Here is a 14,372-nt window from a genome sequence, read left to right on the forward strand (position 1 = left end):
ATCAATTTGCAGAAGAAATAGGTATATGGGCATAAATATACTGAGGGGGGGAAAAACAACTTATGATGTTCTTGATATTGAAAGAAACCTATAATAGTTCTATGCACATGAATAAATGTACAAATGAACCTCTTCAATTTATCTCAGCTGAAAGCATAACTAAGCAGGTAATTGCCGTTCTTTCACAGAAAAGCGAAAATGATGTTTGGCATTTGAATGAGAGTCTAAGACTTATTAAGATACCAGGAACTAGTAAAGAAAAGCATTGAGGAAAAAAGTTCTTGTGCTGTAATATTTGCAAGAGTATTTATTCTCTTTCTTTATAAATACTTGATTTTGAAAAGTATAAAATATACAGACAAAATACAAGTAATAATAAACATTGATATATGATTTTTTCCTCCAATGTTTTTAAAAATAAAATATACTATAGAATGTTACCTCATAATACAGTGAAAGTCTGCAGGAATCCTTAAGGCTAATTTTCTTTTCTGAATGACAAGAATTATCCTTGGTAATTCATAGCTACCTTTCAAAATGTTCAACTGGCTATCCTAATATAATCAGAATTTTTTTCTGAAATTACCTGGCACTGTTTTTGATTTTCATCATAATATATTTCAAATGCATTATAAATTTAATTATAAATATATGCCTTGAGTAAATCAGTATCTTGCCTATTAGAGTATTTATAATCAATGGCAGTTAGAAATCACTGCTGGATATGTGGGAATTTTCATAAAATTTCTAGGCAGCATAAAAATTTAAGAGAAAGAAGTATCTTCTGGGACCTTCAAGAACCATTAAGACTGACATATTAATGAGCTGTCAGCCAGAGATCAATGAGGTTTCAGTGGGAATTCTATTTTAGGTTCGCCTGATAGTGGGAACTAATTTTTTAAGGGGGGGGGGGACTGGTTTTCCTCTTTAAAAATCTAGTACTAACTTTTGTAATATATTTTTTCAGTGTTCAAAAAAATTCCTATAATGTTGCCAATATATTTCTTCTAATATTACATATGGTGAATAGGAAAGATTTCACCTTCCACAATAGAATAAACACAGATTATCCTCTAAATCACTTTAGTTTATCTTACTTCCCTTTGTGCTTTTTATTAAGGCGCATTGCTGGTTTGAATTTATAAAGATTTTCTCAATCATCCAAAAAATAAAAGGCTAAGTTAATAACTTGGAGTAGGAATCAGAATCATTTCTTACTTTAACTATCTTTCTCAATTTATTTGAAAACCAAAAGATAAATTATACTCACTTTGGTACTGGAGGCCAAACTACTCTGTTTGTGTCGATCTAAACAACTTTTTAATTCCTAGTTTAATGTCTTATGATTATGTGGGTTTTTAATTGTTTATGTGAATCTTGTTTCTCACGATCATGGAAAAACACAAGTTGGCTGACCTTGAGATGCTCTTAACCTTTCTCTGATTCTGTAATGTAACCAGTTCAGGACTCCTAGAGAAGTTTTCAAACTGTTTCTAGAGATCCCTTATTCCCTATTATCCTTGAAAACAGAAAGAAAACAGGAATTTCTCCTGCTTACTTATTAGTTTAAAAAAGTACATCTCAACGGGATAACATGAAGGCAGGGTTTTACTTACCACATTTTCCTTATCGCAGTATGAACTGAAATCACTTGATACAATCGCAGCATACTGAAGCAGTACTTTATTGATAGTCTGGGGAAAGAATTGTAAAATGTATCCAGTTATGCACACACTACCCAGTTTACTGCTAATCAGGCCAACTTTTCTTTTTTAGCTACAAGGGGGCCATAAGCAGTGATTAAATCTATGCCCTTGCCAAAAGAAGCATCTCAAACTTTTACGTTTAGATGAGAATTTGTGGTATTTCTGAGTACCTGTGAAAGATAATCCACATGAATTAATTCAATTGTAATATAATCTCTCTAGCATAAAATTCTTTTTTCTTGAAGATTTTATTTTTAAGTAATCTCTATGCCCATTGTGGGGCTCAAACTCATGACCTGAGACCAAGAGTCACATGCTCCACTGACTGAGCCAGCCGGGTGCCCCATAAAATTCTTTATTTGTAACTTAACTAAATACTCCAAAGATACACGATTTTGTGACAACCTCCTCTATGATTGGATGCTTATTACTTAATGACAATAACACTCCTCCCCTCAGGCCCCAAACAACCTGCCTTATGCTTTGACTCCTTCCTCATGGTTTCTAGTTCCTACACCCCTCTCACTCTTATCGCACATACATATACCATGCCCAAAGTCTCTGTGCTGGTCATTTTCTCAACTTTCTACCATGTTCCTAAATACCTTCTACAATTATAAGTGGGATCAGAGCATTCCTGTGCAAGTCACTTAGCAATGGATATTTTCAGTAATTTTCTATAAGGAGCCTTAATAATATCAAAGACCACCTATGGAAACCTAAAACTTCAGCTTTTGTTGTATCACACTATTTCAATACATTTAACTTAATTTACTAAATTATTTATTGACAAATTATTTTCTAAAAAATGTCCCATTTTTGCCTTCTTTCTGTCCTCTTCATCCTAATTCCACATTTTCCTTCTCCATTTAATAAATGTTTCTCAGCTTAAGGATGCCCTCTGCTTCCACTAATTATGCAAAAATAAGGAAAAACAAACACATTTTGTTAAATTTTATTTCAGTTACTCAAAGATATATTGATGCATTTGTATCCTACTTTTACTCACATAGCTTGAATTATCCTAAGCCAAATGTGGACATGATTTTCTTAGGAGAGAATGCAATAATAATTATAGATATATACTATCTCTTCTTATAGAAAAGGACAGCTTTTCTTTTTTGTGCAATATATTAATCTGAATTTTCTTTGCATGGCTCAAAATAACTCAGGAAACACCCTAAACATCTCTCCTTCAACTCAACTCCTTAATCGATAAACCTGAATTCAAATGGAACTATGAACTTGTTTTACAGATGTTTAAGACCATAGTGAAACCTGAAATTAGGGGAAACATGCAGAAAGAAAATTGATATTTTGTGGAAGTACAAAGCATGTTGATAATAAGTGTCAATTTAAATAGACAGTTGGTCTTGGAAAATATAAAATCTTACGAAGTGGGAGACCAATAGATCTAGGAAAACAGATGGCTGATCAGACTGAAGCATCTTCCAAATGCAGCTGTTCAAATTTTACTCTATATATAATGCTGAAAATGACTTTGGGACTTACCTAAAAAGTACTAATTCTCTTGTACATATGAACACTGCTTTCAATTTGCAGGTTCTAATGATTGTACAAGCGCTAAGAATCATTTCACTGTGATATAAAAACAAAGCAAAGTCTGAATTGAGGATCTTGTTGCAACTCAGAGACTATAACTTGCTCCAGATAAAGTTTGGAGAGGGGAATCCAGATATTCAATTCAGATTATTCTCAAGGTATCCCCCATGGTCTGACATTTGACTCTTCTCTATAGGAAAGCCCTAGTCTGTTGAATTCCCACTTGGGGACAACTGATCCTAGGATCTTATATCTACTAACCTACAGATGCCAATGGTTAGCAAATGACAAGGAGCTGTGGGTAAGGCCAAGAGCTCAGCCATGTAGTATATGGTGTAGGGCCTTGTGCCCATAGGAGTTGTAGATACACTGGCTATAACAATATTTACTTCTTTACTAATGTACAAAGTATACCTGAAGGACAGGCTTCATGTACATTTTAGAGGCAACTTAAATTTCATTCTAATTCATTCAACAAAAGAAAACCTTATCAGGTATTAATTGTTTAATACTAGTAAGCAGTTACATGAGACATACCTTCCTAAGACACAGCTCCAGCTGTATCACAAGCTTTGCCTAGGAGCTTGCTGGAAGTGCCAGTTCTCTGGTACTACTCCAGGTCTACTGAATCAGCAATTCTGGTGTTTGTTAATAAGCCTCCAAGGTGATTCTGCTGCAAACTAAAGTTTGAAAACCACAGTCCTAACTAATGTAGAGTAGGGTGTAGGTGAACTCTTCAGAGAGAACCTGTTGATGGAAGGTGTACCTAGCAAAGCCTGGAAGACAGAACTTCCTTCTGACTGTGTGAATTTAGTTCAGGATTTTATCTTTATGGGACTCTTGCGGCTTCAGAAATGGGGACAGCAGAGAGAGAGAGAGAGGCAAGAGTCTAACAGAAGCTGTTTCCATTCTGTTCTATAATAAAATACAGTTTATATGAAGACAGAGTCACGAGGTGTAGATGATTCTCTTATGGATGCAGTAAAGGAATTGCCATTCAAAGAGCTCCAGATGAAATAAAATGAAATTCTAATAGGATTGTGGCAATGAAGCTAGGGATTCTCTACATTTAAAGGATCAGACAGGATTATCCAAATATCTCCCATCTGCAATCTGCTCTCATTTGACATGCAGCTACTGGTATTACTAAGTGAGATAGTGATCAATTACCCAAAGTCATTAGGATCTCCTGAGCTAATGGCATGCTCTTGAAATGGGCTAAATATCCTGTCAACACCACCAGTAGGTCCATCTAGGGTATTACTCTTGCAATCAGTAAGATAAGAGCCCTGGTTCAAAATCCATCTTTTCAGCCCCACTTTAGTTATGGAACATTCAGGATTAGAACAATGCATGGAGGATAAGAAGTATGCTATCTAGTAAGTGACATCAGAAATGTCACTTCAGTGATTTACAGCACTGTATTTTAATGCATGCAGCGTAAGATAGAATCCAGAGAGTTGCCTAGGTTTGGCTCAAAGGTTGAAAATAAATGGTGAGTTGCTGCTTTCTGACTTATCGATTGATTTGTGATGATACCAGATTGTGGAGGTAGTATTGCTCAGTGGTTACAAGCACTTTATCCATACCATTTCTAGGTGGGTGCCTTGTTTGAGTTACTGAAACTTTCTAAGCTTGTTTCATCACTGGAATGATTAGGAAAAATAATAGTATCTGTGTCATGGGGTTGTAGTGAAGAATAAGCAAGACAAAATATGTAAAGTGATAAGTACATAGTGATGGTCAATTAATTATCATCAGTAAGTTTGAAAATTAGGATTACATTCCCCAAGAACAAGGAATACGTGTGTCTCATTCACCATAGTGTCCCCAGTCCCTGGAAACTCAATAAAAACAAAAACAAAAATAAAAACCAGCCAGAATCATAGCCAAAAGTCAACATTCGTTGGTTTGTTTTTAATAATGAAGATATCATTGCTTCATATCTCTTTTTTTAATTAAACTGCTCATATTTACCAAGAGCAGCAATATAGCCATAGAAATGTTCCCTGCCCACATGCACTCTTTGCCTGTCATCAGAGCTATGAAATGTGAAGCATCTCTTTGGTATATTCAGTTTTACATATGCTTTCATAAGAACAAACCATTCCTTTAAATCCCACTTTAGAAGGCTCAGTCTTCCCAAATGTTTGCTGTTATCATTTTTGATGTCTTTTCTCTGGGAGGTTTAAATCAATATAAGTTCCAGGAAGAGAATATGATTTCAATATTCTGACACAAGGATCCTAATTCTAAGAAGGATAGGGTTTTTAAGACCAATGGTCACATGTAATGAAAGAACACCAATTCTAATAGTCTGACATGGCTGTGAAATACCTAATTATATTAACCATAAAGTCCCAGTTTTCATTTTTATGATTTTTAAAAATCATTCCAACAAAATAGAATTTATTTTTCAATGAAATTACCCATTTCTACTTTCCCAGAAAAGGTTTATTTTCTCACATTATTTCCTCATGATAATAATTGGGTAGTATTGAATTTACATGGATTGAACAAATTTTAGTTATGTAAAGTTTTTTTTATTGTGCCAAAAAAACCTCACATTTCCTCAGTGACACATGGAGCCTAATTCTTTTCTCCTCACTTCAGAGAATGTGTTTTCCTGTGTGTGATTCTAACATAACTCTCTTTGTAATCTCCCACTTCTTTATACTTTCCTCCAGCCCACTTGCTTATACCTTGGGCAGTCTAAACACAGCTGGGTGCGGCTTCACAGAGGCAGAAAGGTCAAAACTACGAAGGAGCGGAGCGGAGGGTGGTCTGAGGCCCAAGGCCTTGACCCCTAGTGGAGCTTTCATTCTGCTCTCGATACTTACATGCTTCCGGCTTACATAAGCTGCTACATGACCACTCTGAGGGTGAATCCTAGTTACCTTTCTCATAGAGTGCACAATTACAATAGCATGTTACCAAATATATTAGCTCTGAGATTATTAAACTCTCAAATGACCCTTCTTCCGCAAGTCCCACAGATTTCCAAGAATAGCATGTGACACACTTTTTTCTACAGTATCCCTAATGACCCCCTTTCATTGTTCTCTTGGCAGGCACCCAAAATGCAGCTGTTCATCGAGAAAGGACTTTCTTAGAGAATTTTTTTAGAGTAATTCTCCCGCAGAGTTTACTGCAGATTTTACCACGCTGGGAGATTGAAATCAGCTGCTACCAACAGTTTCCTCTAGAGATGACCAAGAGAAATGATTTTTAGCTATTATCGTTAAAAGCAGGAGATTACTTTAGCCTACCTAATTAACAGATGAAGACTAGAGTTCAAAATATTTGATGGACACAAATAATGTAACACAGTTTAGACTGACAGTTTATCTACCTAAAAGTCTTCACTGGCATCTCATTTTCTTTCCTTCCTTCCTTCTTCTTTCTCGTTCCTTCCTTCCTTTCTTTCTTGCATCTATCTATCTACCTACCTACCTACCTACCTATATATCTCACAGCTCCTACTTTCTACTAAAAGAAGTTTGGCCACTTTGCCTGTTCTTCAAGACTTCTTACAATGAGGACCTAAGCTTCCAATTCTAGTTCCATCAGCTCTCTCTGAGTCCTATGTTCTCTCTTCTTTGGGATCTCTCAGGCTAGAATCCCAATCACAAAATGACAGAGGGTGACAAAGACTCTTTCCTTGACCAAACTCCAGCCAGCCTCCTCTGAGCCCTCTTCTCAACCAGCCCTCAACCTTGGCATCAAGACTTGAACAGAACAGTAACTGTTTCTAGCAGTTCAAAGGCACCTCTCTGCGATGATCCGAGGGCCCCTTGAAGTGCCTACCTGAGAAAACTAGCTAGTGTCTTTATAAGAAAAGCAAATTTGGGTACACAAATAAACACCAGGGGTGCATGTGCACAGAAGAAGGATCACATGAGGACCCATTAAGAAGGCTGACATCCCTGAGCCAAGGAGAGAAGCTTCAGAAGAAATTAAATCTGCTGATACCTTGATCTCAGTCAGACCTCTAGCCTCCAGAACTGTAAAAAAATAACGTTTCTCTTTTTAAGCCATGATTCTGTGGTATTTAATTATGGCAGCCCTTACAAATTAATACATCTTAAATATTATATAATTTAACTGAGTTTTGGCATTCCTTTATTTTTTAACATGTCAAAGCTGTATATTTGTTTTTATATATATGTGGAGAAAGAAATCTTAAGAGTATGTAATCTGATCAAAATCAATCTGTCAACTAAGAAAACTACATTTCATAAAAATGGAATGAATGGCTCAGACTCATACCACAGTTATTGGCTGATTTGAAATGAGAACTCTGTTTTCATGACTCCAAGTCTTATAGACTTTTCATTGTAGTATAGGGTCCGTTAAAAATACTTGCAATTTAAATATGAAATGCCAAGGCTCATTTTCAGCTAAGAAGCACCATATCTGGAATAATTTTGCCATCCATAGTAGTTCCCTCAATGGTACGAACAACTGAATCACTAATGTGAATAACAGATTTTTAAAGATGATAAATTCATATTTAATAAACAAAAAGGGCAGAAAGAAAGTCAGATGACAAGCCTGGAAACAGAACCTATTGGTACTAGAATTAGAAATTCAATTGGGGTAGTGGTGTCAAAGAAGAGTAATACTACAAACAACAATAGCATTTGTCAAATTCTATGTGAGAAAATAATAAATGCCACCATCTCAGAAAAGAAAGGATGCACTCCATTTAACCCACCTTTGCAAATCTTCTCATTAAGTGAGATAATGCTTCAGGATTAGGGCACTCCAGTTTCTTAATAATCTCAAAGCTCTGGTTAAGCTGAGCAAAGACATCAACCACAGAACAAGAGAAGAGGGCATGATCAGACGTCTGCTGGAACTGAAGGGAGAGAAGGCAATACCATTCCAATAAGCACATTAGAGGGACTGTGGAAAGAGTCAAATCACGTAAATAAGTGAATCTCCTATACCATGTACCTTCATCTCATATGCCTTCATTTCCCATTTGATAAAATGCTTACCCATTTCAAAATCATTCATCTCCTTTCCTGGAAAAGTATTAGAACTAATATTAGAGACAGGCTCCTATTAATTGGTTTTTCCATTTCTACATTGAGGGACTAGTTCTCTCATTCCCCATAGATACAAAGACAGGTTAGCAAGCCTATTGTGGCTCAAGACTTTTAAGTTGTTCCGGAGGGATTTGGAGGGTGTCTGCTCCTAATCTTGAAATCCTGGAAAGCTTTCAGGACCAGGAAGTTTTGTTTAAGCTTGGTGAACTTGTAGACCCAGATCAATTCAAGAGGTAAAGGAATCCTGGAAGCAAAAGGGTAATTTTTTTTTTAATTTAAACAATTCCCTAGAGTTTCTAGCAGCCCTTAAAAGTTGTGTTTTACATTTATTTTGGTCATTAGAGGATTAAAATAAAATTAATTAATAACAATGAGCCTAACAATCCCCGTTATGTTACAAGTGAATAGTGTGAGAGTATTGACAAAAAGTAATCTTAAACTAATTTAAACTTACTCCATCTTTTTTGTCTCTTCCTAGTGCTCCATGAAGAAACTCCATTGATACATCTTCATTTTCATCTAGCCACTGCATGACAAAAGGCTCAAACCACCTAAAAAAAAAATAGTGTTACATACCATAAAAGATGTCATTTGCACATAATTAACAGTGAATACTGCTCTTTCCTTACATGAGAGTAATTCAGGACCTAAAATCTCTTTTCATTCCCTTTTTTGTAGTTCTGTTTCCTGGAGACCTTTAGCTTTACGTCATCAAACACATACATCCCTGTTTATTTACTTTCATTGTCTATCTCTTTCTTAGCTCTTCCCATGGTTTTTAAAATAAGCTTAGTTCCCAATCCCCACCCTACAATTCCCTTTATAATTCAAAATTTTATAAAATGTCAATCATGTGTGCTGTGTCCCCTATTATGCCATTCTCTCACTTTTTAGTACTTTACTGTTGGGCTTCCGCCCATACTGACTATTTATTTTCCTTTAACTCATCCTAGGTGCTCATCTCTGACTTGTGATCTGTAATCCATCCGCAGTTGGGTTTTGTGAATAGTCAAAGTTTCAAAGTTCTTTTTTCCATGTGGAGGTGCAAGTGCAAAGCATCTTTTATTTTAGAAGATAATCCTTCTCCCTGCTGCCTTTAATTGCATCATTGGTGCATATCAGGTAAAGGCGTATGTGGGTTTGTCTCCTATTGGTCTATTTGTCATACACTAACACCACTTCATTTAATAGCTGTATCTTTTGATTAAGTCTTCATAACTAATAGTGCAGCTCTCAAGGTTTTTTTTTTCTTCCTTCGTCTTCAAGATTATCTTGGCTATTCCTAATCCTTTGTATTTCTGTACTTATTTTTTGATTGAATTTGTCAATTTGCACAAAAATATCTGCTGAAATTTTTAGTGTGATTGCATTAAGTCAATAAGTCTATAAGTCAAGGGGGGAGAATTACTATCTGTACAGTAATACACCTTTTAGGAACATTGTGTATATTATTTAAGTTCATCTTAAATGTCTCTTAGTAACATGTCTCTAAGTAACACATTCTAGAAGTAGAAGGCTTGCACATCTTTCATCACCATTTGTTTCTCATGATTTTAATGATATTTAAATGGTAAGGTTTATATGTAATTTTTTAATTGCCTGTGGGTATTATATAGAAACTTAATTAACTTTTACACAGACTTATTCTCTTTTTAATTCTATTAGTTACCCTGTAGTTTCTTTTGGGTTTTCTAGATGCACAATTATGTCATACACAGATATTGACAGCATTAATATATGGTTTTGCAATCATTCTATTTTTTCTATTTCTTTCTTGTCTTATTGTATTATATAGCACTTTTAGTACAATGTTAAATAAAGGTGATGTTATCAGCTCTCAGTGTCATTTTTTTTTTTTTTATCTCAGGGGGAAACTTTCAAAATATTGTCAATAAGCATAATGTTTGGAGAGGAAGGGGATCAAGATGACAGAGTAGGAAGATCCTGAGCTTTTGTCCTCTCACAGGCACACCAAAATCTATAATTATGTATACAACTATCTCAGAGAATGAAGTGAAGAATAACAGAACAGATATTATCTGTTAGCCACAAGGAGACAGCTAAGACAGGTGGAAAGGTGGTCTAGTCAGGACTGATGCCTGTCAGTGTAATGACCAAGAGAGAGGGATACTGTAACTGTCCCTCCCTGAGGAATAAGGGGTCTGAGACCCACATTAGGCTCCATAGCCCAGACAACCTCACCAGGAAAATGAGCACCCATAATATGTCTTTGGAAACCAGCAGGGCTTATATCCAGAAAAGCCAGAGAGCAACAGAAAATGGAAACTCTACTCTTAAAGGACATGCACTCAATCTCACTTACTTTGAGTCCCAGCACAGAGGCAGCACTTTGAAAAGCACCTGGGCTACCTGTGAAGGAGTTTCATTGACTAATTTTACAGCATGTGACAGAAGAGTGAGGATCTGTTGGAATATTCTCTGGGAAGAGAAGCCTGGCGGACGACCTAGCCTTGGTGGGCACCTTTTCTGACACTCTCCATCTACTGCACCCAGTGCCCGACCCTGCAGAATCCCCGCCTAATGCCCTGCCCTGGCCTGGCTCTCCTCCCAAGTGGTTTCCCACACTGCCACATATGGCAGGAGACTTCAACCAGTTGTGGGGCCCCTTCCAAGCAACCCCCTGCCCCACCACACATGGTGGCCAGCACTGGGATTCCCTCAAGCAATGCTGCCTAGGTTTGGGCACATGCCAATGCAATAGAGCACCTGTGACAGTAGTAGCCAGACCTCAGAGCCAGTCAGACCTCACAGTCAGCCACACCACAGGAGACCAGATATGGAAGCAACCTAAGTGACCATGGATAAATGAACAGATAAAGATGTGGTACAGATATATAATGGAATATTATCAGCCATAATAAAAAAATGAAATCTTGCCACTTGTAACAACACCCCCAGAGGGTGTAATACTAAGTGAAATAAGTTAGATGAAAAAACACAGATGCCATATGATTTCACTTATGTGTGAAATGTAAAAACACCAAACCAACATGCAAAAGAGAAATCAATTCACTGATACAGAGAACAATCTTGCAGTTGCCAGAAGTGAGGAAAGGGGAGGGATGTGTGAAATAGAGGAAGGGGATTGAGAGGTACAAACTTTCAGTTATAAACTAAGTAACACATGGAAATACAATATACTGTATAGGAAACATAATAATATTGTAACAATTTTGCATGGTGACAGATAGTAGCTAGATATATGGTGATCAATTTGTAATGTATATAATGTTGAACAAGTATGTTGTACTCCTGTTTGTCGACTACATTTCAATTGAAAAATAGGCACAATGTTTGTATAGTTGTTTCTCTTTTGAAAGAGTGTGCCTTTATTATATTAAGATAGTTCCCTTCTATTTTTAACTTCTAGGAGAATTTTATAATAAACCGGTCTTGTATTTTATTAAATTATTATTTTGTGTCCAGTGTAAGGACTGTAGGGATTTTCTCCTTCATTCCTTAAATGTGGTGAATTGCATTCATTACTTTTAAAATGTAAAACCAATCTTGTATTTCAGGAATAAATACTTCTTGGTCATGCTATATTAGTCTTTTTATAAACTACTGCATTCTATTGGCTATGCTATTTATTTATTTTTTAAATGTATGCTCAGAGAGAAATTGTTCTTTAATTATATGTCATATTTTCAATAAGTTTTAGTAGGTAAAAATATGCTGAACTCAACAAATTATTTGAGAAGTTTTCCTGCCTTTTCTGGAAGAGTTTGTGTAAGAGTGGTGACATTCTTCTTTAAATAGTTGGAAGAATTCCATTTGGAGCCTTCTGCACCTGGAGTTTTTGTTGTGTGATTTTAAACTATGGATTCAAATTTTAAAACTTATGGGCCTATTTAATTTTTTTTTACATTAGCCTGTAAGTTATATAAAGGAATTGGAGATTTTGTCTAACTTCTAAATGTGCTGGCATAAATAATGTCTTTTTATGTTTTACACTACCTTTAGTAATGTCCTTTTCAGATAACAATTTGCGACATCGGTTTTTCCTTTTCATTTCCCATTGGTCTTGCTAAGTCTTCTTTTATCTTTATCATATTTTTAAAACATCAAATTTGGCTTTGCAATTTCTTCCATTTTAAAATTTATTTTTGTTTCAGGTCATGTTGATCATTTTCTTCCTTCTACTTTCTTTTGACATAATTTGGTTTTTAAACTATTCTTCTGACAGTTACACTATTGATTTTATACCTTTCTCCCTCTCACTACAGAATCATAGAATTCTATAGAATTTCTGACTATGGAATTATAGAATATCATTCTATTTCCTGTTTTAGCTGCAATCCACAAGTTTCAATATGTCATATTTTATTATCACAGTTCAAAATATTTTGTAATTCACACTGTGATTTCTTTTTTAACTCATGAATTAGAGTTTTCTGCTTAATTTCCCTATCTGGTCATTTTCTAGTTATCTTAGAATTGATTTCTGGCTTAATTCCACAGTGGTACTAGAATATACAGTATATATTTCAATCTTTGAAAATCCATTAGACCTCCTTTATGGTCGAACAAATAGTCTATTTTGGTAAATGCACTAAGTGCATATGATAACAATGTGTGTTTTGTCATCATTTGTGATAAATTGTAGATAGGGGTGTGTGTGTGTGTGTGTGTGTGTGTGTGTGTGTTTGTAAACAATTCCCACAAAAAATTATGGAACCTCTAGGTGACCAGGTACAGATATAGATACAGAAGAATAAATATATTTAAGTATGTTATTTGTGTTGTTGGAACTTCTGTATTTTTACTGACTTTTTTGTCTGAATGTTTAGTCAGTTGCTGAAAAATGTAATCTCCAAGTAGCATTGTAGATTCATTTTTTCCTTTTATTTCTGACAATTTTTGCTTTATATATTTTGTTAACATGTTATGAGATACATTTACATTTCTAACTGATATATCTTTTGTTAAATTGCTTCTTCAATCATCACAAAATATTTCTATTTCTCAAAATTATTTTATTATTATATTTCTTATGTTGAAGTCTCTTTTAATATTAGTATCTTGTGAAAATTTTATCTCAATTATTATTTTCATCCTTTTATTTAACCTTTCTAGATGCATAAATTATGAGCAAGACAGTTTGGTCTTACTATTTTATCTGGTAGGCCAGTATTAATCCATTAATATTTAATGATTACATTCAATTTTCTGATATATTTAGTCTTAAAAATATCATCTTGCCCCCCCCCCCCAAATTTCCTGCCTGCTCTTTATTCTTTGCATTTTCCTTTCTTACCTTTAGGTATGTTTTATTACCCTCCACCCTACTGTGTTATGAATACACAATATTGTACCTTATGGGGTTACCCTATAAATTATAACATATATCCATGACATATCCATGACATATTAGAGGATTTTTAAATTTTTTTAATGTTTATTTATTTTTGAGAGAGACAGAGACAGAATGAGAGTGGGTTAGGAGCAGAGAGAGAGGAAGACAGAATCTGAAGCAGGCTCCAGGCTCCGAGCTGTCAGCAAAGAGGCCGATGCAGGGCTCGAACCCATGAGCTGTGAGATCATGACGTGAGCCAAAGTCGAACTTCAACTGATTGAGCCACCCAGACGCCCCTAGAGGATTTTTAAATTGGAGTATTTTACACTTTGTGAACAATTCAAGGATCTTACAGCATATTAACTGCATGTGTTTATCCAATTGTCTTGTACTTTACTTCTATGTATATTTTCTTCTACAGACTTTTAATTTTTAAACAGTTAACATATTTTAAATTTTATTCTTTGCATACATTTTGTAGTGCATTATTTGCTACATTACTATATTTTTATCTTAGTCATTTTCATTCTATCTGAAGTATGGCTTATATATTTTTGGTGAAGGTCTGCTGGAAATGGATTCTTTCAGCTTCTCAGTTATATAAATATACTTATGTCACTTTGTTTTGAAAGGATATATATTATTTTTGGAAGGATATTTTTGATGCTTATAGAACTCTAAGCTTGTTAGTTGTTTTCTTTCAGCACTTTAAAGGTATCATTGCAGTGTATT

At 35.1% G+C, this 14,372-nt stretch overlaps 1 protein-coding gene across 5 annotated transcripts in view; it reads right to left on the bottom strand.

The window, feature by feature from the left end:
- Positions 1-14,372, bottom strand: part of UNC13C (unc-13 homolog C) — a 599,100-nt gene that overhangs the window by 116,923 nt on the left and 467,805 nt on the right. For all 5 annotated transcript variants that reach the window (XR_008299165.1, XM_027067285.2, XM_053223997.1 and 2 more), the window contains 3 exons: positions 8,778-8,874; positions 7,987-8,130; positions 1,617-1,694 (listed from right to left, as the gene is read on the bottom strand). Coding sequence is in view for 4 of the 5 variants with exons in the window: in XM_027067285.2 (XP_026923086.1) it covers positions 1,617-1,694; positions 7,987-8,130; positions 8,778-8,874 (319 nt within the window). In the remaining variant the exon portion in view is untranslated. The remainder of the gene's footprint in view (positions 1-1,616; positions 1,695-7,986; positions 8,131-8,777; positions 8,875-14,372) is intronic.

Source organism: Acinonyx jubatus, chromosome B3 (assembly GCF_027475565.1).
Source record: "Acinonyx jubatus isolate Ajub_Pintada_27869175 chromosome B3, VMU_Ajub_asm_v1.0, whole genome shotgun sequence".
In the NCBI taxonomy this organism is placed as follows: domain Eukaryota; kingdom Metazoa; phylum Chordata; class Mammalia; order Carnivora; family Felidae; genus Acinonyx; species Acinonyx jubatus.